We start from the raw sequence: 24803 nt of genomic DNA on the forward strand, positions 1-24803 counted from the left end.
CCCCTCCTCATCCCTCCCCTCCCCTTCTCTCCTCCCCTCCCACATGACCTGCCTCCCTGACGTATAGAGCTCCTATATAAGGCTGCTATGTGCAAGGCAGTACATGATGCCAATTTGATGTACATTAAACTGTAGTGGAAATACATGACATCCTTGTCATTTTCTATTGGCAAATATTTGGGGAATTATCATTGAGTTCCTACCTCAGCCTTTTCATTTGTCTTAGTATCTGCTACACTAAAAGAAAGTCACCATGTTCAAAGTATTTACCACGTTCATCGTTTCTCTCTCCTTCCTCACAGGTAAGAGTCACAGAGATACATTATACCCACGGTGGCGTCTCCGTAATGTCCTCTTGACAGTGTTTCCTCCCCTCTGTAGAGGAGGTGGTGTTCTCCTCCTCTCTCCTCATCCGCCAGACTCCTCAACACCTCCTGAGGAGAACACCTGAACACAGAGAGGCACACCTGGACTGTCACCATGGCGACAACAACTACCCGTACATGTTGTGGTACCAACAGAGGGACAAGGGAGGACAGACGACGATGGATCTCATTGGAACACTGCACTATATAAACCCAACTCTTGAGAAGAACTATGAAACACGGTTCAACTTAACAGGTCATTCCAAGGCCAAAGCCACCCTGGTTATCTCTGAGATAAACCCGACAGACAGTGCAGTGTATTACTGTGCAGCCAGTCAGCACAGTGCTGCAAATTCATTCCCTCACTAACCAAAAACTACTGGCGCTGGTCGTATCAACATGACACACCTGCACAACGTTAACTCTAACTGTCTGGTGAACAATGAACATGTGGTTGTATATTTAGCTGGGTGGGTAGACACGTCAGTCCATACACAACGCAGTCTGTTTGTCTACACAGTCTACCTCAACGTGGGTTATTAGGGTGATACGTTAGCTGACGTTGAGTATCACAGTAGTAGCTTCGGTAGGCTCGGCTCCAGGCTTCACTCATGTTGTTCTCCAAGGTGAGGTGGGAGGTTGTGGCAGAGGCAACCTCTACCCAGATATTAGAACAGTAATCAAGAGGATTTGGTGATGAATAAAACTCTCTCTCTCTCTCTTTTCTCTCTCTCTCTGCTCTCTCTCTCTGCTTTGTCTCTCTTTCTCTCTCTCTGCTCTCTGATCTCTCTCTCTCTGCTCTCTCTCTTTCAATTCAATTTCAATTTAAGGGGCTTTATTGGCATGGAAACAGATGTTTACATTGCCAAAGAAGTGAAATAGGTAATTAACAAAAGTGAAATAAACAATAAAGAAATTAACAGTAAACATTACAAATTATTCCAAAAGAATAAAGACATGTCATATTATGTGCAAATAGTTAAAGTACAAAAGGGAAAATAAATAAACATAAATATGGGTTGTACAATGTTGTTTGTTCTTCACTGGTTACCCCTTTCTTGTGACAACAGGTCACAAATCTTGCTGCTGTGATGCACATTGTGGTATTTAGCCTAACAGATATGGGAGTTTATCAATGTTGGATTTGTTTTCAATTATTTGTGGGTCTTTGTGATCTATGGGAAATACGTGTCTCTAATATGGTAATATCAAATCAAATCAAATGTATTTATATAGCCCTTCTTACATCAGCTGATATCTCAAAGTGCTGTACAGAAACCCAGCCTAAAACCCCAAACAGCAAAGCAATGCAGGTGTAGAAGCACCTGTAAGTCTTTAATAACTGACTATATATTTGTTAGGAAGTGCAGCTCAGTTTCCACAGTGTGCACATAGTCTGTCTTCTCTTGAGAGCCAGGTCTGCCTATTGCGACCTCTCTCAATAGCAAGGCTATACTCACAGAGTCTGTACATAGTTTTCCTTAATTTTTGTTCAATCAGTGGTATTCTGCCACCGTGTCTCTGTTTAGGACCAGCATTCCAGTTTGATCTGTGTCTTGGTTAATTCTTTCCAGTGTCAAGTAATTATCCTTTAATTTTCTCATCATTTTGTTGGGTCTAATTGTGTTGCTGTCCTGGGACTCTGTGGTTTGTGTTTGTGAACTGAGCCCCAGGACCAGCTGGCTGAGGGGACTCTTCTCCAGGTTCATCTCTCTGTAGGTGATGGCTTTGATATGGAAGGTTATGGAAGGTTTGGGAATCGGGACCTTTTAGGTGGTTGAAGAATTTAACGGCTCTTGTCAGGATGTTGATAACTAGCGTGTATAGTCATAATTCTGCTCTGCATTATTTGTGGTTTTTGCGTTTTACACAAAGTATATTTTTTGCATAATTCTGCATGCAGAGTCTCAATTGGGTGTTTGTCCCATTTTGTGAATTCCTGGTTGGTGAGTGGACCCCAGACCTCACAACCATAGAGGGAAATGGGTTCGATAACTGATTGAAGTATTTTTCTTTGCCAGATCCTAATTGGTATGTTTTATGTTCCTTTTGATGGCATAGAAGCCCTTCTTGTCTTGTCTCTTAGATCGTTCACAGCCTTGTTGGAAGTTACCAGTGGTGTTGATGTTTAGGCCGAGGTAAGTTTAATTCTTTATGTGCTCTAGGGCAACGGTGTCTAGACGGAATTTGGTTTATGGACTTTTTTTTGGAACACCATAATTTTTTTGTTTTTTACTGAGATTTTACTGTCAGGGCCCAAGTCTGACATAATCTGTGCAGAAGATCTAGGTGTTGCTGTAGGCCCTCCTTGGTTGGTGACAGAAGCATCAGATCATCAGCAAACAGTAGACATTTGATTTCTGGGTCAAGTAGGGTGAAGCAGGGTGCTGCAGATGGTTTCTGGGTGCTGCTGTTGACACAGAATCATCAGTAATTATACTTTTGTGTTTTGGGGTGACCAGACCTTGTTTCCAAATAAGGAAGATCCCAGAGCTGAGGATAAAGTTGAAGACTTTAAACCTCCTCCATGTATATCTCACTAGGTCGGGATATTAAACCTCCTCCATGTATATCTCACTAGGTCAGGATATTAAACCTCCTCCATGTATATCTCACTAGGTCAGGATATTAAACTCCATGTATATCTCACTAGGTCAGGGTATTAAACCTCCTCCATGTATATCTCATTAGGTCAGGATATTAAACCTCCTCCATGTATATCTCACTAGGTCAGGATATTAAACCTCCTCCATGTATATCTCACTAGGTCAGGATATTAAACCTCCATGTATATCTCACTAGGTCAGGATATTAAACCTCCTCCATGTATATCTCACTAGGTCAGGATATTAAACCTCCTCCATGTATATCTCACTAGGTCAGGGTATTAAACCTCCTCCATGTATATCTCATTAGGTCAGGATATTAAACCTCCATGTATATCTCACTAGGTCAGGATATTAAACCTCCTCCATGTATATCTCACTAGGTCTGGATATTAAACCTCCTCCATGTATATCTCACTAGGTCAGGATATTAAACCTCCTCCATGTATATCTCATTAGGTCAGGATATTAAACCTCCATGTATATCTCACTAGGTCAGGATATTAAACCTCCTCCATGTATATCTCACTAGGTCAGGATATTAAACCTCCATGTATATCTCACTATGTCAGGATATTAAACCTCCTCCATGTATATCTCACTAGGTCAGGATATTAAACTCCATGTATATCTCACTAGGTCAGGGTATTAAACCTCCTCCATGTATATCTCATTAGGTCAGGATATTAAACCTCCTCCATGTATATCTCACTAGGTCAGGGTATTAAACCTCCTCCATGTATATCTCACTAGGTCAGGATATTAAACCTCCTCCATGTATATCTCACTAGGTCAGGATATTAAACCTCCATGTATATCTCACTAGGTCAGGATATTAAACCTCCTCCATGTATATCTCACTAGGTCAGGATATTAAACCTCCTCCATGTATATCTCACTAGGTCAGGATATTAAACCTCCTCCATGTATATCTCACTAGGTCAGGATATTAAACCTCCATGTATATCTCACTAGGTCAGGATATTAAACCTCCTCCATGTATATCTCACTAGGTCAGGATATTAAACCTCCATGTATATCTCACTATGTCAGGATATTAAACCTCCTCCATGTATATCTCACTAGGTCAGGATATTAAACTCCATGTATATCTCACTAGGTCAGGGTATTAAACCTCCTCCATGTATATCTCATTAGGTCAGGATATTAAACCTCCTCCATGTATATCTCACTAGGTCAGGGTATTAAACCTCCTCCATGTATATCTCACTAGGTCAGGATATTAAACCTCCTCCATGTATATCTCACTAGGTCAGGATATTAAACCTCCATGTATATCTCACTAGGTCAGGATATTAAACCTCCTCCATGTATATCTCACTAGGTCAGGATATTAAACCTCCTCCATGTATATCTCACTAGGTCAGGATATTAAACCTCCTCCATGTATATCTCACTAGGTCAGGATATTAAACCACCTCCATGTATATCTCACTAGGTCAGGATATTAAACCTCCATGTATATCTCACTAGGTCAGGATATTAAACCTCCATGTATATCTCACTAGGTCAGGATATTAAACCTCCTCCATGTATATCTCACTAGGTCAGGATATTAAACCTCCTCCATGTATATCTCACTAGGTCAGGATATTAAACCTCCATGTATATCTCACTAGGTCAGGATATTAAACCTCCTCCATGTATATCTCACTAGGTCAGGATATTAAACCTCCATGTATATCTCACTAGGTCAGGATATTAAACCTCCTCCATGTATATCTCACTAGGTCAGGATATTAAACCTCCTCCATGTATATCTCACTAGGTCAGGATATTAAACCTCCTCCATGTATATCTCATTAGGTCAGGATATTAAACCTCCATGTATATCTCACTAGGTCAGGATATTAAACCTCCTCCATGTATATCTCACTAGGTCAGGATATTAAACCTCCTCCATGTATATCTCACTAGGTCAGGATATTAAACCTCCATGTATATCTCACTAGGTCAGGATATTAAACCTCCTCCATGTATATCTCACTAGGTCAGGATATTAAACCTCCTCCATGTATATCTCACTAGGTCAGGATATTAAACCTCCTCCATGTATATCTCACTAGGTCAGGATATTAAACCACCTCCATGTATATCTCACTAGGTCAGGATATTAAACCTCCATGTATATCTCACTAGGTCAGGATATTAAACCTCCATGTATATCTCACTAGGTCAGGATATTAAACCTCCTCCATGTATATCTCACTAGGTCAGGATATTAAACCTCCTCCATGTATATCTCACTAGGTCGGGGTTTTTCAGACTCCATATATCCACTATATCGATGATATTCGTGATTTCCTTAAGTGCTTGATAGTTTGTAGTGTTATTTATTTTACGATCCGTTGATAATTATAATAAAACTTAAAAACAGTATTATAATCTCCCACCACAATAGATTCAGTCGTTGCTTGTGAGCTCAATAGATTATTATATTTCAGACGAAGTGTGGATCGTCATTATATTTGGCCCATATAGATTAATTAACCAGATCTGTTTTGATCTAATAGCGTATTTAAAAGGAACCATCTTCCCTGAGGAACAGTTTGCACAATCGGATCAAACATGGTTGTTATTTCATGTAATCCCCCCTTTTCAGTTTCTTTGCCCATGACAAACATATATTCCTTCCCATGAAAAGGATATTTTGTTTTTTAAATGATATTGTAAATTGGAATGGTAGAGTTGTCTTTCATGGAGTTATCAGAATTGTACGGAAAGGTCTCCTCAATCCAAGAGTACAACCAATTGATTACAGCATTATATCGGCCAAAAACGCAGGAGTCAGGTGGCAGCGGGAGGAGGTAGGGAACTGGTCTGTCTGCCCAATATAAAGGATCTAAACTGGAGGAGGTAGGGAACTGGTCTGTCTGCCCAATATAAAAGATCAAAACTGGCGGAGGAATAAAAATAGCATAAATAGGAAAGTATACCAGTTTCATTTGAGGACCAGGATGTTGACAGCTGTGCCATTACAGATTGCAAAAATAGCTGGCAAGAGATCTTTGATGCACCGATTCCATGGCACCTCCTCCATGGCACCTCCTCCATGGCACCTCCTCCATGGCACCTCCTCCATGGCACCTCCTCCATGGCACCTCCTCCATGTATATCTCACTATGAGTTATATGAGTTGATACTGTATATAAAACGTTAAGATTAAAGACGGTGTGCCTGTCAGCTGTAGATTTGGTTGTGGTTGTGGTTGATGTCTCTAATTTGATAGTATTTTACATTGAACCGTCCTTCAGTTGTTGTTTTTACATCATATAACTGATCCTATGAGATAGGAGAGGCCAGGTGCCAACCATTATACTAGAGTTGTTGTTTTTACATCATATAACTGATCCTATGAGATAGGAGAGGCCAGGTGCCAACCATTATACTAGAGTTGTTGTTTTTACATCATATAACTGATCCTATGAGATAGGAGAGGCCAGGTGCCAACCATTATACTAGAGTTGTTGTTTTTACATCATATAACTGATCCTATGAGATAGGAGAGGCCAGGTGCCAACCATTATACTAGAGTCGTTGTCGTCTTACCTGCAAGTCAGGGGTTCTACACTTTCAAAGATAGATATAACAAACAGGATATGGGTCTTTCTCTGACTGTCTGACTGTCATCCAGGTGTCCCTGGTATATAGGCCTACCCTTGTATCAAATTAAACTATTTGATTTAAAAGAGAAACGTTTCTCAGAGATGATCGTACACTGACCTCTGTAGGGTAAATGTCAGATTACACAGAAATCCAACCAGGAGTCTAATCTATCCTAGATTACACACTGACCTCTGGAGGGTAAATGTCAGATTACACAGAAGTCAAACCAGGAGTCTAATCTATCCTAGATTATACACTGACCTCTGGAGGGTAAATGTCAGATTACACAGAAATCAAACCAGGAGTCTAAACTATCCTAGATTACACACTGACCTCTGGAGGGTAAATGTCAGATTACACAGAAGTCAAACCAGGAGTCTAATCTATCCTAGATTACACACTGACCTCTGGAGGGTAAATGTCAGATTACACAGAAGTCAAACCAGGAGTCTAATCTATCCTAGATTATACACTGACCTCTGGAGGGTAAATGTCAGATTACACAGAAATCAAACCAGAAGTCTAAACTATCCTGGATTCAATTAAATTCCGTGATTTGAGATATAAAACAAAAAGAAAACATATTTAAGATTCCCCCTAAATATTAATCCCTGATTGATTTTACATCTTTCTGTTTTTACAAACAAAATGGAACAATAAAATAATACTGTTACTACAGCAGATATGATCAAATGGAAGTTACAATCACGTTAGATGGTTCTGGAAGTTCAGGACCTGAGGTTGACAGCCGTGCTCTCTGACAGACAGTTACTGTCACATGATGCTGCATGGAGAGGGGGGGGGGGGGGGTTGGGTGAAGAGGGGAGGCGTTGTAGAGACTTAGAGAGGCGTCAACTCCGTTATAGGACGAAACGCATAACAAAACATTACCTGTCCCCTCCTTTCCTCCTGTCTTCTCTTTCTGCTTCCTCCCTTCTGCTTTTCTTAGCGCTGCTTGACAGAAATAGAAAGAGTCCGTTTCTCCAGGAAGCCCCAGATCAACACACCTGCTGCTACAGACTGATACTGAGAAGGAGAGATGGGTAGAGAGATAGAGAGAGAGACAGCGTAGGGGGAAGGAGGGGAGAGAAAGACGAGAGAACGAGAGAGAATTTATATTTTTGTGTGATGCTTTAACACTGTGGGGACAGGGGGCCACGGTGATATATTCTCATAGAGACGCCATACAAAAACAACCTCCCCCCATTCACTTCACTTCCCTACCAAAACCTCCTCCCATTCACTTCCGTACAAAAACCTCCTCCCGTTCACTTCCATACAAAAACCTCCTCCCGTTCACTTCCATACAAAAACCTCCTCCCATTCACTTCCATACAGGATAGGTCTGGGGCCAATTCACACACATTGAGGAGACTAGGAGCCTGGAGAGATGCTTCTCAACAGATCAATAATACTGAACAGGATTTTCTTCGTAACATCAAGATTTGCCTGGAAAACACAACTAAGTTATCAAGTTAGATTCATTAGATATTGGAGTTTGTTTGATTCCTGCTTGACAACAAAACTTATTCTAAACCAACTAGGTGATGGTGTTTTAAAGTCCCCATGGATAGTCTGTTCATTTCCCCTAGAGGGTGAATGACAGAGAGATCTGAGGTGTTATCTGTTCTCTGAGTATCTCTGTTCATATTCCCTAGAGGGTGAATGACAGAGAGATCTGAGGTATTATCTGTTCTCTGTATCTCTGAGTATCTCTGTTCATTTTCCCTAGAGGGTGAATGACAGAGAGGTCTGAGGTATTATCTGTTCTCTGTATCTCTGTTCATTTCCCCTAGAGGGTGAATGACAGAGAGATCTGAGGTATTTTTGGAATAGGAGAGTAGCGATGTGACACTGGAAGTGTGCCCTACTTTGGAAATGGAACAAAGCTAACTTTTAGGTAAGTTAACTTCTTAAAGATTCTTAATATGTATATAAATATGTAATCCTGAAGATGCTTCATTGCCAATGAGAGTCTCATAAAGTGTCCATGGTCAAGCTGAACTAAAGGGTTGATGTGAAAACACAGTGACTTCAAACCAACCAGCCTTCTTTGGCAATGGAACCAAACTCACCGTTTTAGGTAAATACTTTCTACTTTCTTATCGTGAAATTGATGATTTTGAACTTTCTTTCTTCATAAAAACATGAATGATTGACTAAAAGCAAGAGAGTATTTCTGATGCCAAATGCATAGAACAAGGCAGTAGTGGCTGGTATATTACTGCTCACTATGTCTTCACTGTGACAACTATGATCCTGCGATCTTTGGAGCAGGAACCAAACTGACTGTTCTGGGTAAGAGAATATTCACCATGATGGAACTAATGGGACTCTATGTGTGGTCTAGTAGCATAGTGATGTGAGGAGTTAGTTGGTTATGGATTCAGTACATTAGATTAGTTCCTACCAGTGTTACTCCACTCAATGCTTTTTGATGTTAAGGCTGTATACACTGTGCCAACTATGAGGCACATTTTGGTTCAGGCACCAAATTAACAGTTCTCGGTAAGTAATCCGTACACTATGTTTGCCTCGTGTGTCGTTTGAGTTAGACAACATAATTGTGAGAAGAGAGATTTGATATCCTAGTAGATTATAGTATGTTTGTCTCATCTCTGTGTTCCAAACTGGTAAGAACAGGGTGTTGGTTGGTATTAGGAGAATAGATTTATCAAAGGTCATGATCGGCATGGAAAGTTCTAGAAAAACAGCACAGCTGGAGACTAAGTCTATATTAGAGCAGTGTTCCACTGTACTGTGCTAACAGTGCCAGTGTATATAACTAGACTCTGCTAGAGTCGTGAGAAGCATATTAGGGTGTATATAACTAGACTCTGCTAGAGTCGTGAGAAGCATATTAGGGTGTATATAACTAGACTCTGCTAGAGTCGTGAGAAGCATATTAGGGTGTATATAACTAGACTAGAGTCGGGAGAAGAGGGCTCTTTCTGTAGCCTCGTATCAGCGTGAACCTCAACCAGCCATACTTCAGCAGCGGCACCAAACTCACAGTTCTGGGTGAGAAACATGATGATTAAATGTGTATAGACTCTTATAGATACAACCCATATAGATGTATCTGTTAATGACAGAGACTTTGGATTATTTCTGAACGTGTGTGAACCAGAGATGTAGAGAAATAGATACGTATACAAGAATGTTGAAAATCCTCCCAGACGTTGGTTTGCATGAATCTATATGGTATTAGATCAGTTTGAAGAAACCGTTTAATAGTTCAGACCAAGGAACGTAGTAGAACTGGGTCAGAACTGGGTCACACTACAGAGCCTGTAATGTATAGCATGGTATCTCTCTGTGGAACACGGAGAAGGCAGAGTTTGGTCCAGGAACCAGACTCACTGTTCTAGGTAAGAGATTCACCTCTTAAAACTATTTATACACAATATTGAAATCATTTGTAATAATGGGTTGAATTCTAGTTGATTGATTTGGTACATTAGTTGAACATACAAATATTTAGGAGGGAAAAATACCCAGGTTTGTTTTAGTCCTGTGAATAGAGCTGACGGAGAAAGTGAGTTAAGCTCTGTCGACATAAACATGCTTAGAAATACAGTACTACCCCCTTTGTTAAAGACAAATGATTAGCAAATACAGTACTACCCCCTTTGTTAAAGACAAACGATTAGTAAATACAGTACTACCCCCTTTGTTAAAGACAAATGATTAGCAAATACAGTACTACCCCCTTTGTTAAAGACAAACGATTAGCAAATACAGTACTACCCCCTTTGTTAAAGACAAATGATTAGCAAATACAGTACTACCCCCTTTCTTAAAGACAAATGATTAGCAAATACAGTACTACCCCCTTTGTTAAAGACAAACGATTAGCAAATACAGTACTACCCCCTTTGTTAAAGACAAACGATTAGCAAATACAGTACTACCCCCTTTGTTAGAGACAAACGATTAGTAAATACAGTACTACCCCCTTTGTCAAAGACAAACGATTAGCAAATACAGTACTACCCCCTTTGTTAAAGACAAACGATTAGCAAATACAGTACTACCCCCTTTGTTAAAGACAAACGATTAGTAAATACAGTACTACCCCTTTTGTTAAAGAGAAACGATTAGCAAATACAGTACTACCCCCTTTGTTAAAGACAAACGATTAGCAAATACAGTACTACCCCCTGTGTTAAAGACAAACTTCAGCAACTGCAGTACTTGCTAGCTAGCATCATGCTGGTTTTCTGTCTGTGAGTATGTGATGTGCTCTGGTGCTTATCCTGCCTACTTTGGAGAGGGAACTAAGCTAACAGTTCTGGGTAAGGACGCTGTAAGAATACTGTAAAAATACTGTAAAAAAAAACGGTAATAATCGTATATTATAGCTTTCATGTTCTACGGTCTTGACAGTGACTTTGGCAGCTGGGTTACTAAGAGCTTCACTCTGAGCTGCTGAATGAAATGCTGTGTTATTATGTGCTTGTCTGGACACAGAATCTGGTGGTTCATGTTGCCTTGATGTTACTGTCAAGAATGAGAAAGACAGGACCGGTTTATAGAAGGAGAAAGACAGGACCGGTTTATAGAAGGAGAAAGACAGGACCCATTTATAGAAGGAGAAAGACAGGACCAAATTATATTATGAGAAAGACAGGACCGGTTTATAGAAGGAGAAAGACAGGACCGGTTTATAGAAGGAGAAAGACAGGACCGGTTTATAGAATGAGAAAGACAGGACCGGTTTATAGAAGGAGAAAGACAGGACCGGTTTATAGAATGAGAAAGACAGGACCGGTTTATAGAATGAGAAAGACAGGACCGGTTTATAGAATGAGAAAGACAGGACCGGTTTATAGAATGAGAAAGACAGGACCGGTTTATAAAAGGAGAAAGACAGGACCGGTTTATATAATGAGAAAGACAGGACCGGTTTATAGAGGGAGGAAGACAGGACCGGTTTATAGAAGGAGAAAGACAGGACCAGCTAATAGCTGTCATTTCTGTCTCGTCTCTTTTAAAGCCCACAGGTTCAGGTCTGAGTCAACAACAAACAGAGCCCATTGATTGACTGTTAAAGGTTAAAGCTTTGTCTATTTCCTCCCTGCCGAGCCAGAACTCCCTGTCACTCCACCCACAGTGAAAGTCCTTCCACCCTCCACGAAGGAGTGTGAAGATAGAAACAAGAAGAAGAAGAAGACCCTGGTGTGTGTGGCCACCGACTTCTACCCCGACCACGTCACTGTGTTCTGGCAGTTGAATGGAGGCGCCAACATCACCGATGGAGTTGGGACCGACAACACGGCCTTGAGTGGTAACAACAAACTCTACAGTATCACCAGCAGACTGAGAGTCCCAGCCAAGACATGGAACAAGGCCTCTAACAGATTCACCTGCACCGTCCGCTTCTTCAATGGGACCACTGACATATATGTTGCAGATCACATTAACGGAGAAGAAGGTACGGTCAAATGATGAACTAAAACTCCTTGTTCATGAGAAGAAACAGGTGTCATTGAACGACAATAGTAGCTTGTCTTTTGTGTCATTCTCTAGTAAAGTAGTAAGTAAACTAGTAAGCTTCTCTACAGCATTATGTACAACTAGGATGTACACTAGCCTGTGTCATGTGAAACACTGCTCTGTTTCTTCCAGGTCAAGGTGGTGATGGAGGGATTACGACAGGTAAATGTGCCCATTCTATACTGACCTACTTATTGTTCATGCCAAATACATGGCATACATATAACCTATAGTTTACATAATACTGTTTACAATACTATCATATTTAGTCATGCCTAATCTGCAGAACAATATTCCCTGACACCATCTTAGTCAAGGTCATTTCAATGTCTTATTGTCCTTGTAGAGTACTATGTGAGGAGCACTAAGACTGCCAAGCTGGCCTACAGCATCTTCATCGCTAAGAGTACCTTCTACGGCCTGGTCGTCATGGCTCTGATTTGGAAGTTTCAGGTGAGTTTACTGCTACTCTGATGAGGGACATCACACAGCCTTCTCGCTCTTCTTCAACCTATGTCTTGTGCTAGCCAGTCTGGTCCCAGATCTGTTAGTGCTAGCCTGGTCCCCGATCTGTTAGTGCTAGCCTGGTCCCCGATCTGTTAGTGCTAGCCTGGTCCCAGATCTGTTAGTGCTAGCTAGCCTGGTCCCAGATCTGTTAGTGCTAGCTAGCCTGGTCCCAGATCTGTTAGTGCTAGCTAGCCTGGTCCCAGATCTGTTAGTGCTAGCTAGCCTGGTCCCAGATCTGTTAGTGCTAGCCAGCCTGGTCCCAGATCTGTTAGTGCTAGCTAGCCTGGTCCCAGATCTGTTAGTGCTAGCTAGCCTGGTCCCAGATCTGTTAGTGCTAGCCTGGTCCCAGATCTGTTAGTGCTACCTAGCCTGGTCCCAGATCTGTTAGTGCTAGCTAGCCTGGTCCCAGATCTGTTAGTGCTACCTAGCCTGGTCCCAGATCTGTTAGTGCTAGCCAGCCTGGTCCCAGATCTGTTAGTGCTAGCCAGCCTGGTCCCAGATCTGTTAGTGCTAGCTAGCCTGGTCCCAGATCTGTTAGTGCTAGCCAGCCTGGTCCCAGATCTGTTAGTGCTAGCTAGCCTGGTCCCAGATCTGTTAGTGCTAGCTAGCCTGGTCCCAGATCTGTTAGTGCTAGCCAGCCTGGTCCCAGATCTGTTAGTGCTAGCCAGCCTGGTCCCAGATCTGTTAGTGCTAGCTAGCCTGGTCCCAGATCTGTTAGTGCTAGCCAGCCTGGTCCCAGATCTGTTAGTGCTAGCTAGCCTGGTCCCAGATCTGATAGTGCTAGCCAGCCTGGTCCCAGATCTGTTAGTGCTAGCCAGCCTGGTCCCAGATCTGTTAGTGCTAGCCAGCCTGGTCCCAGATCTGTTTGTGTTGTCTTGCCAACTCTTATGGTCAGCATGACAATGACATACTGTAGGAGTTGGCAGGAAAGCACAAACAGATCTGGGACCAGGCTAGCTTTGTGCTAATATAGGTTCAAAAATGGCACCATACCGTCTTTATCCTGTATCTCTGTGTTTCCCATACAGACACCATACTGTCTTTATCCTGTATCTCTGTGTTTCCCATACAGACACCATACTGTCTTTATCCTGTATCTCTGTGTTTCCCATACAGACACCATACTGTCTTTATCCTGTATCTCTGTGTTTCCCATACAGACACCATACTGTCTTTATCCTGTATCTCTGTGTTTCCCATACAGACACCATACTGTCTTTATCCTGTATCTCTGTGTTTCCCATACAGACACCATACTGTCTTTATCCTGTATCTCTGTGTTTCCCATACAGACACCATACTGTCTTTATCCTGTATCTCTGTGTTTCCCATACAGACACCATACTGTCTTTATCCTGTATCTCTGTGTTTCCCATACAGCGCTCCTCAGATAAACAGATGTGATTGATCACTGACCGAGACCCGGCCACCCGTGGAAGCTGTGCTCGGTGGACTGGAGGGCGTCATGTGTGGCATAAGGCTCTGGTGATAAGTAGTGCACTTTAAAGTAGTGCACTATAAAGGGAATAGGGTGCCATCAGGGACGAAGAACAAACCCATGTCTGTCATGTGATTACAATGTACAGTGTGCTTTCTATTATCTGTCACTCTACAATGTGAGGATGTATTTTATAGTCCCCAATAAACAGAATCTTTAATAATGTATTCACTGAGTGTACAAAACATTAAGAACACCTTCCTCATATTGAGTTGCAACCCCCCTTGAATTAGTCGGGGCATGGCCTCTACAAGGTGGCGATAGCGTTCCACAGGGATGCTGGTCCATGTTGACTCCAATGCTTCCCACAGTTGTGTCCAGTTGGCTGGATGTCCTTTGGGTGGTGGACCGTTCTTGATACACACTGGAAACTGTTCAGAGTGAAAAACCCAGCAGCGTTGCAGTTCTTAACACAACCAGTGTGCCTGGCACCTATTACCACACCCCGTTCAAAGGCTCTTAAATCTTTTATCTTTCCCATTCTCCCTCTAAATGGCAACATACACAATCCATGTCTCTATTGTCTCAGGGCATAACAATCCATGTCTCTATTGTCTCATGGCATAACAATCCTCTAGGCATAACATTATAACCCGTCTCCTCCCCTTCATCTACACTGATTGAAGAGGATTTAACAAGTGGGATCATATCTTTCACCTGAATTCACCTGGTCAATTTATGTCATGGAAAGAGCAGGTGTTCATAATGTTTTGTCCACTCAGTGTATATGAGTTCATTCAGGAAGTGTGTCAAAACAATATTTACATTTTCCATTAACTTACAAAACCAACATTTATGTTAATTTCTGTATTATTTTTGTTGCAGGAGTTACGTCATAGTGTCTACAGTATAAATACATGTTGCTTTCCAATTTCAATGTTTTCCCTTTTGAATAACACATTCGATAATGTGCATATAGCGTCGTCCGGGTTTGGCCCCGGTAGGCCGGCCTTGTAAATAAGAATTTGTTCTTAACTGACTTGCCTCGTTAAATAAAGGTTAAATAAAACACATATATAATTAGTCTGCTCAAGTGTCATTTCATCAGTCTGAGTTGTCAGGTAACACTTTGCTTTAACACTTTGTGACATCTGCTATAGTAAAGAAGGGCTTTCTAAAAATACATTGGGTTGATTTTCATCAATTGTTACTATATTTCTCACTTGTTACTCAATAATAAAGTTGGAAATGTGAATATAGAGGTCTATTTGACTGAAACTTATTTCCACCTAAGAGAAGTTAGTAATGTTGAAACCGTGAATGATTCATTACGACGGACTTCCCTCAAAGAGCTCATTTCAGAAATCAATACACAGTCATTATCAAGCTCTTTAATACATATACTGGCATGTAATCCTGTTTACAGTCCCCCCCCCAGCATGTGGGTGATTACTGAACATGATACACTGTGAGATTACCCAGAGATACAGGAAATAACCTGAAATAAGGTCAAGACATGGTAGATAGATTCTGTGCTCTTTGGAGCAGAAACTCTCTACAATGTTTGATTTCAACTGTAACATGTTTCTTTCCATCGAGGGAGTATATTGTGATGTTTATGTGTGTATCACGTCCGTTTTCTGAGAAACACCCCGCTTCCTGCTTCCTGCCCACACAGAGAGGAAGTTTCCGTGCCACTCTGCAGCGCTGCAGTGCATCATGGTCTCAGGCCTACCTACGCTCAGGTGGAACAGTTGTACATTACTTTCAGAAGGTATTCAGTGTTCATTTGTTGTTACAGCCTGAATTCAAAACGGATTAAATATAAACACATTTACCCATCTACACACAATACTGAAAATTACAAAGGGAAAACATGTTTTTAGACATTTTTACAAATTTATTGTGAATGAAATACAGAATTATCTCATTTACATGAATATTCATACCCTTGAGTCAATACATGTTAGAATTCCCTTTGACAGTGATTACAGCTGAGAGTGTTTCTGGGTAAATCTCTAAGAGTGATTACAGCTGAGAGTGTTTCTGGGTAAATCTCTAAGAGTGATTACAGCTGTGAGTGTTTCTGGGTAAATCTCTAAGAGCTTTCCACACCTGGATTGCACAATATATTTGCCCTTTATTATTTGTATAATTCTTCAAGCTTTGTCAAAGTTGGTTGTGAATCATTCTTGCTATAGATTTTCATGCCGATTTAAGTCAAAACTGTAACTAGGCCACTCAGGAACATTCAATGTCGTCTTGGTAAGCAACTGCAGTGTATATTTGGCCTTGTGTTTTAGGTTATTGTCCTGCTGAAAGGTGAATTTGTCTCAAAGTGTCTGGCGGAAAGCAGACTGAACCAGGTTTTCCTCTAGGATTTTGCCTGTGCTTAACTCTATTCCATTTCCTTTTATCCTAAAAAAACTCACTAGTCCTTGCCGATGACAAGCATACCCATAACATGATGCAGCCGCCACCATGATTGAAAATATGAAGAGTGGTACTCAGTGATGTTAGATTTGCCCAAAACATAACAATTTGTATTCAGCACATAAAGTTAATTTCTTTGCCACATTTTTTTCAGTTTAACTTTAGTTCCTTATTGCAAACAGGATGGATGTTTTAGAATATTTTTATTCTGTACAGGCTTCCTTCTTTTCACTCTGTCAGTTAGGTTAGTATTGTGGAGAAACAACAATGCCCACATCCCCGTAATTTGCGTGAAGAGAAGGCGGAGAAAAAGGGCACCTTCTGAGAATTTATAGGCGATCGAATAAACCCCCCCCCACTGCCTTTCAAGCAAACGTGCAATCTTTGGAGAATAAAATAGATGACCAACGCGGAAGATTGAACTACCAATGGGACATTCAAAACTGTAATATCTTATGCTTCACGGAGTCTTGGCTGAACGACGACATTATCAACATACAGCAGGCAAGTTATATGCTGTACCGGCAGAATAGAACAGCAGCGTCTGGTAAGACAAGGGGCGGAGGACTATGTATATATGTAAATAACAGCTGGTATCAACAACAATATCATAGGAAGTCTCAAGGTTTTCCTCGCCCGAGGTAGAGTATCTCATGATAAGCTGTAGACCATACTATCTACCTAGAGAGTTTTTATCTGTATTTTTCGTAGCTGTCTACATACCACCACAGACAGATGCTGGCACTTAAACCGCACAGCTCAATGTGCTGTATGCGGCCATAAGCAAACAGGAAAACGCTCATCCAGAGGCGGTGCTCCTAGTGGTCGGGGACTTTAATGCAGGGAAACTTAAATACGTCTTACCAACTTTCTATCAGCATGTTAAATGTGCAACCAGAGGGGAAAAAAACTCTGGACCACCTGTACTCCACATACAGAGACGTGTACAAAGCTCTCCCTCGCCCTCCATTTGGTAAATCTGACCATAATTCTATCCTCCTGATTCCTGCTTACAAGCAAAAATTTAAGCAGAAAGCAGCCGTGACTCGATCAATAAAAAAGTGGTCAGATGAAGCAGATGCTAAGCTGCAGGACTGTTTTGCAGCACAGACTGGAATGTGTTCTGGGATTCCTCCGATGGCGTTGAGGAGTACACCACATCAGTCATTGGCTTCATCAATAAATGCGTCGATGACGTCGTCCCACAGTGACCGTACTTAGTACATACCCCAACCAGAAGCCATGGATTACAGGCAACATCCTCACTGAGCTAAAGGGTAGAGCTGCCACTTTCAAGGAGCAAGTATGCATCTCTGTGTGTGGAGTAAAGTTGGTGTAGAAATTTGGTAAAACTGATTTAATTTTGATTTAAGTGTGTGTGCGAAAAGAGATGAGGTAGTCATTCAAAAAACCATGTTTAACACTGTTATCGCACACCGTGTTAATAAGTTAATTAATTTTACTTTTGAACTGTAAACTTTGAACTTTGAACTTTTGAAAATTGATTTACTCCTGAATTTATTTAAATTTTACACCTGAACTTCTCATTTTGTATTCATTTGTTAACATTTCAAAAAAAAAAAAACATAATTCCACTTTGACATTATGGGCCAGTGACTCAACATCTCAACTGAATCCATTTTAAATTCAACAAAATGTGGGAAAACATATTCAAGGGGTGTGAATACTTTCTGAAGGCTCTGGATCAGATCTTAATTTTCTAATCTGAGCCAAAAAATAAGTTCATAAATAAATAATAATAAAAAAAGTTTTATGTACATTCACAACAGTTGAACACTTTGAGTTGATGTCTGAAATCATGTTGAACATACGTTGTTAGGAATAACTTAACGGCTGCTCTGTAAGTTATTATATTTGACTGATACTAGTTGCAAAAGGCATATAATATGATACAAGTGGTTGAGCAACGAAACAACAGCAAGGTGACAGGATGTTTGATGCTCTCTCCATCACATAGAGGAGTGGGGGGGGGGGGGGGGGTTAGCGGTTGAGGTGAAACTGAGCAATGGAGGCCTGCAGCTCTGTGGGGGTGGAGAGAGAGAAACAGAGAGAGAGAAACAGAGAGAGAGAGAGAAACAGAGAGAGAGAGAGAAACAGAGAGAGAGAGAGAGAGAAACAGAGAGAGAGAGAGAGGGAGGGAGAGAGAGAGAGAGAGAGAGAGAGAGAGAGAGAGAGAGAGAGAGAGAGAGAGAGAGAGAGAGAGAGAGAGAGATGCAGAATTCTGCAAAAATATCCTCCGTGTACAACGTAGAACACCAAATAATGCATGCAGAGCAGAATTAGGCCGATACCCACTAATTATCAAAATCCAGAAAAGAGCCGTTAAATTCTACAACCACCTAAAAGGAAGCGATTCCCAAACCTTCCATAACAAAGCCATCACCTACAGAGAGATGAACCTGGAGAAGAGTCCCCTAAGCAAGCTGGTCCTAGGGCTCTGTTCACAAACACAAACACACCCCACAGAGCCCCAGGACAGCAACACAATTAGACCCAACCAAATCATGAGAAAACAAAAAGATAATTACTTGACACATTGGAAAGAATTAACAAAAAAACAGAGCAAACTAGAATGCTATTTGGCCCTAAACAGAGAGTACACAGTGGCCGAATACCTGACCACTGTGACTGACCCAAACTTAAGGAAAGCTTTGACTATGTACAGACTCAGTGAGCATAGCCTTGCTATTGAGAAAGGCCGCCGTAGGCAGACATGGCTCTCAAGAGAAGACAGGCTATGTGCACACTGCCCACAAAATGAGGTGGAAACTGAGCTGCACTTCCTAACCTCCTGCCCAATGTATGACCATATTAGAGACACATATTTCCCTCAGATTACACAGATCCACAAAGAATTCGAAACCAAATCCAATTATGATAAACTCCCATATCTACTGGGTGAAATTCCACAGTGTGCCATCACAGCAGCAAGATTTGTGACCTGTTGCCACAAGAAAAGGGCAACCAGTGAAGAACAAACACCATTGTAAATACAACCCATATTTATGTTTATTTGTTTTAACTTGTGTGCTTTGGCCATTTGTACATTGCTGCAACACTGTATATATATATATAGTATGACACTTGTAATGTCTTTGTTGCTTTGGAGCTTCTGTATGTGTAATGTTTGCTGTTGATTTGTATTGTTTATTTCACTTTTGTATATTGTCTACCTCACTTGCTTTGGCAATGTTAACACATGTTTCCCATGCCAATAAAGCCCCTTGAATTGAATTGAATTGAATTGAGAGAGAGAGAGAGAGAGAGAGAGAGAGAGAGAGAGAGAGAGAGAGAGAGAGAGAGAGAGAGAGAGAGCTAGAGAGAGAGAGAGAGAGCGAGAGAGAGAGAGAGAGAGAGAGAGACAGAGAGAAACAGAGAGAGAGAGAGAGAGACAGAGAGAGAGAGAGAGACAGAGAGAGAGAGAGAGAGAGAGAGAGAGAGAGAGAGAGAGAGAGAGAGAGAGAGAGAGAGAGAGAGAGAGAGAGAGAGAGAGAGAGAGAGAGAGAGAGAGAGAGAGAGAGAGAGAGAGCGAGAGAGAGAGCACACCCTGAGTGCTAAAACACAGGCAGGATGATGAGAAACAACGAACATGTACCCTTCCATCTCACCACAACCCAAACCACCCCTCTGCTCTCCTCGGGTTTCTGCAAACACAACCGTTTGTCACAGATGGTTTGACGAGGGAGAATGTTCCATTTCTATCTGTGTCACATATGTTTTCACAGTCACATACACAGCTGTTTCTGTTGAATCTGGTGCAAAGAAATGACAAGTAGTGTAGGCTATCTTGTTTAGTATAGTGCCCAATGCATATACTGTTTAGTATCTCACCTGGGTTAACTATGTTCTATGAATGTAATTGTACATTATATACAACTCCCTATACTGTTTAGTATCTCACCTGTGTTAACTATGTTCTGTGAATGTAATTGTACATTATATACAACTCCCTATACTGTTTAGGATCTCACCTGGGTTAACTATGTTCTATGAATGTAATTGTACATTATATACAACTCCCTACACTGTTTAGTATCTCACCTGTGTTAACTATGTTCTATGAATGTAATTGTACATTATATACAACTCCCTACACTGTTTAGTATCTCACCTGTGTTAACTATGTTCTATGAATGTAATTGTACATTATATACAACTCCCTATACTGTTTAGTATCTCACCTGTGTTAACTATGTTCTATGAATGTAATTGTACATTATATACAACTCCCTACACTGTTTAGTATCTCACCTGTGTTAACTATGTTCTATGAATGTAATTGTACATTATATACAACTCCCTACACTGTTTAGTATCTCACCTGTGTTAACTATGTTCTATGAATGTAATTGTACATTATATACAACTCCCTACACTGTTCTGAAAGGAGTTTCTAAGACTCATGTCGCCAGTACTGTTACTGTGGGTCCCTGGGAATACAGTGTTCCAGCTCTGATGGCTGTTACAGCAACGGTCACGATGCAATCTGTTGATCTGGAAAGTGGAGAAGATCATGATTCCTGTAATCAACTCACTGTAAATAGCAGCACCACATTTAAACACTCTATTTCAAAAAGACCATTGACAGTGCCTGCTGTAACATGTTGTCCCTGTGAGAGTTAATGACTCTTAATGATGGTGTGTGTGTGTGAGGGATGGTGTGCTGTGTGTGTGTGTGTGTGTGTGTGTGTGTGTGTGTGTGTGTGTGCGTGCGTGCGTGCGTGCGTGGGTGCGTGCGTGAACTCAACGGTGATGTTTCACAAAACATATTTTTCCTCATAAAATTCCCCTGAATGTAAATTTCCTGCTATTCAATACATTTTGCCATGAGACTGAGAGAAAAATGTGCAGTTTTCAAAGCTAATTTCCAGTCATTCTAAATATTTATTTCATGGCTTGTGGCGTGTTAATATGCTATCTGGGGGACCCGACCTCCAGATAGCTCGCAAGGTTATGAGTGGTAGCACCAGTCTCAGGTTTAGCCTGACCTCTAGTGGTTATGAGTGGTAGTACACCAGTCACAGGTTTAGCCTGACCTCTAGTGGTTATGAGTGGTAGTACACCAGTCTCGGGTTTAGCCTGACCTCTAGTGGTTATGAGTGGTAGCACCAGTCTCAGGTTTAGCCTGACCTCTAGTGGTTATGAGGGGTACGGACTATTTGCTTTAATGCCAATGCTTCCTATGGAGAATCTTGACTTCTTCAAGCTGATGACTATTCTGTAGGGACTTGGTGAGAGTCAAGAGGCATTGTTCAAAAGGTTCCCGATAGACTCAGCCACAAAATATTTAATCAAAATCGCATTTTTTTATTAATCACAATAATTACAAAACAGTAGAATGAAACAAAAATGTAAAAAATGATTCGATATGATACAGCAGCAACAGTGATTAAGAGTGAAGTTTATCTGGTACAGCAGGAAGACAATATGAGTTGATAAAACAGTGATTACAGCAGGAAGACAATTTGTCAGAGGAAGAACAATGGAGTGACTGTTGAATTGATTCAGTTTAAAGAAAAATCTACCTGTAGTGGACTACAAGGAGAGAAGAAACCTGACCTCACAGATGAATGTGTCTGTGTCTCTGTGTGGGAGGGGGTCCCTCTTATCTCCACAGCAACCAGTCCCTCTTAGCTCCACAGCAACCAGTCCCTCTTATCTCCACAGCAACCAGTCCCTCTTAGCTCCACAGCAACCAGTCCCTCTTAGCTCCACAGCAACCAGTCCCTCTTAGCTCCACAGCAACCAGTCCCTCTTAGCTCCACAGCAACCAGTCCCTCTTATCTCCACAGCAACCAGTCCCTCTTAGCTCCACAGCAACCAGTCCCTCTTAGCTCCACAGCAACCAGTCCCTCTTATCTCCACAACAACCAGTCCCTCTTAGCTCCACAGCAACCAGTCCCTCTTATCTCCACAACAACCAGTCCCTCTTAGCTCCACAGCAACCAGTCTCTCTTAGCTCCACAGCAACCAGTCCCTCTCATCTCCACAGCAACCAGTCCCTCTTAGCTCCACAGCAACCAGTCCCTCTTAGCTCCACAGCAACCAGTCCCTCTTAGCTCCACAGCAACCAGTCCCTCTTAGCTCCACAGCAACCAGTCCCTCTTAGCTCCACAGCAACCAGTCCCTCTTAGCTCCACAGCAACCAGTCCCTCTTAGCTCCACAGCAACCAGTCCCTCTTAGCTCCACAGCAACCAGTCCCTCTTAGCTCCACAGCAACCAGTCCCTCTTAGCTCCACAGCAACCAGTCCCTCTCATCTCCACAGCAACCAGTCCCTCTCAGCTCCACAGCAACCAGTCCCTCTTATCTCCACAGCAACCAGTCCCTCTTAGCTCCACAGCAACCAGTCCCTCTTAGCTCCACAGCAACCAGTCCCTCTTAGCTCCACAGCAACCAGTCCCTCTTATCTCCACAGTAACCAGTCCCTCTTATCTCCACAACAACCAGTCCCTCTTAGCTCCACAACAACCAGTCCCTCTTATCTCCACAGCAACCAGTCCCTCTTAGCTCCACAGCAACCAGTCCCTCTTATCTCCACAGCAACCAGTCCCTCTTATCTCCACAACAACCAGTCCCTCTTAGCTCCACAGCAACCAGTCCCTCTTAGCTCCACAGCAACCAGTCCCTCTTAGCTCCACAGCAACCAGTCCCTCTTAGCTCCACAGCAACCAGTCCCTCTTATATCCACAGCAACCAGTCCCTCTTATCTCCACAACAACCAGTCCCTCTTAGCTCCACAGCAACCAGTCCCTCTTATCTCCACAGCAACCAGTCCCTCTCAGCTCCACAGCAACCAGGTCCTCTTAGCTACACAACAACCAGTCCCTCTTATCTCCACAGCAACCAGTCCCTCTTAGCTCCACAGCAACCAGTCCCTCTTAGCTCCACAGCAACCAGTCCCTCTTAGCTCCACAGCAACCAGTCCCTCTTAGCTCCACAACAACCAGTCCCTCTTAGCTCCACAGCAACCAGTCCCTCTTAGCTCCACAGCAACCAGTCCCTCTTAGCTCCACAACAACCAGCCCCTCTTAGCTCCACAGCAACCAGTCCCTCTTAGCTCCACAGCAACCAGTCCCTCTTAGCTCCACAACAACCAGTCCCTCTTAGCTCCACAGCAACCAGTCCCTCTTAGCTCCACAGCAACCAGTCCCTCTTAGCTCCACAACAACCAGTCCCTCATAGCAACCAGTCCCTCTTAGCTCCACAACAACCAGTCCTTCTTAGCTCCACAGCAACCAGTCCCTCTTAGCTCCACAGCAACCAGTCCCTCTTATCTCCATAACAACCAGTCCCTCTTAGCTCCACAGCAACCAGTCCCTCTTAGCTCCACAGCAACCAGTCCCTCTTAGCTCCACAGCAACCAGTCCCTCTTATCTCCACAACAACCAGTCCCTCTTATCTACACAGCAACCAGTCCCTCTTAGCTCCACAGCAACCAGTCCCTCTTATCTCCACAGCAACCAGTCCCTCATAGCAACCAGCCCCTCTTAGCTCCACAGCAACCAGTCCCTCTTAGCTCCACAGCAACCAGTCCCTCTTAGCTCCACAACAACCAGTCCCTCTTAGCTCCACAGCAACCAGACCCTCTTAGCTCCATAACAACCAGTCCCTCTTAGCTCCACAACAACCAGTCCCTCTTCGCTCCACAACAACCAGTCCCTCTTAGCTCCACAGCAACCAGTCCCTCTTAGCTCCACAGCAACCAGTCCCTCTTAGCTCCACAGCAACCAGTCCCTCTTAGCTCCACAGCAACCAGTCCCTCTTAGCTCCACAACAACCAGTCCCTCATAGCAACCAGTCCCTCTTAGCTCCACAACAACCAGTCCCTCTTAGCTCCACAGCAACCAGTCCCTCTTAGCTCCACAGCAACCAGTCCCTCTTAGCTCCACAGCAACCAGTCCCTCTTATCTCCACAACAACCAGTCCCTCTTAGCTCCACAGCAACCAGTCCCTCTTAGCTCCACAGCAACCAGTCCCTCTTAGCTCCACAGCAACCAGTTCCTCTTAGCTCCACAGCAACCAGTCCCTCTTAGCTCCACAGCAACCAGTCCCTCTTAGCTCCACAGCAACCAGTCCCTCTTATCTCCACAACAACCAGTCCCTCTTATCTACACAGCAACCAGTCCCTCTTAGCTCCACAGCAACCAGTCCCTCTTATCTCCACAGCAACCAGTCCCTCATAGCAACCAGTCCCTCTTAGCTCCACAACAACCAGTCCCTCTTAGCTCCACAGCAACCAGTCCCTCTTAGCTCCACAGCAACCAGTCCCTCTTATCTCCATAACAACCAGTCCCTCTTAGCTCCA

General features: G+C 42.6%; 1 gene segment (V, D, J or C); it reads left to right on the plus strand.

Annotated features, from left to right (window-relative positions):
- The first annotated feature begins 253 nt into the window (after positions 1–253).
- On the plus strand, positions 254–15299 carry LOC139553116 (T-cell receptor beta-2 chain C region-like). The segment is given in 7 exon segments: positions 254–302; positions 382–621; positions 9044–9106; positions 11691–12035; positions 12230–12259; positions 12444–12550; positions 13985–15299. Coding segments are annotated over 7 exon segments (858 nt in total).
- The last annotated feature ends 9504 nt before the right edge of the window (positions 15300–24803 follow it).

Source organism: Salvelinus alpinus, chromosome 25 (assembly GCF_045679555.1).
Source record: "Salvelinus alpinus chromosome 25, SLU_Salpinus.1, whole genome shotgun sequence".
Taxonomy (NCBI): domain Eukaryota; kingdom Metazoa; phylum Chordata; class Actinopteri; order Salmoniformes; family Salmonidae; genus Salvelinus; species Salvelinus alpinus.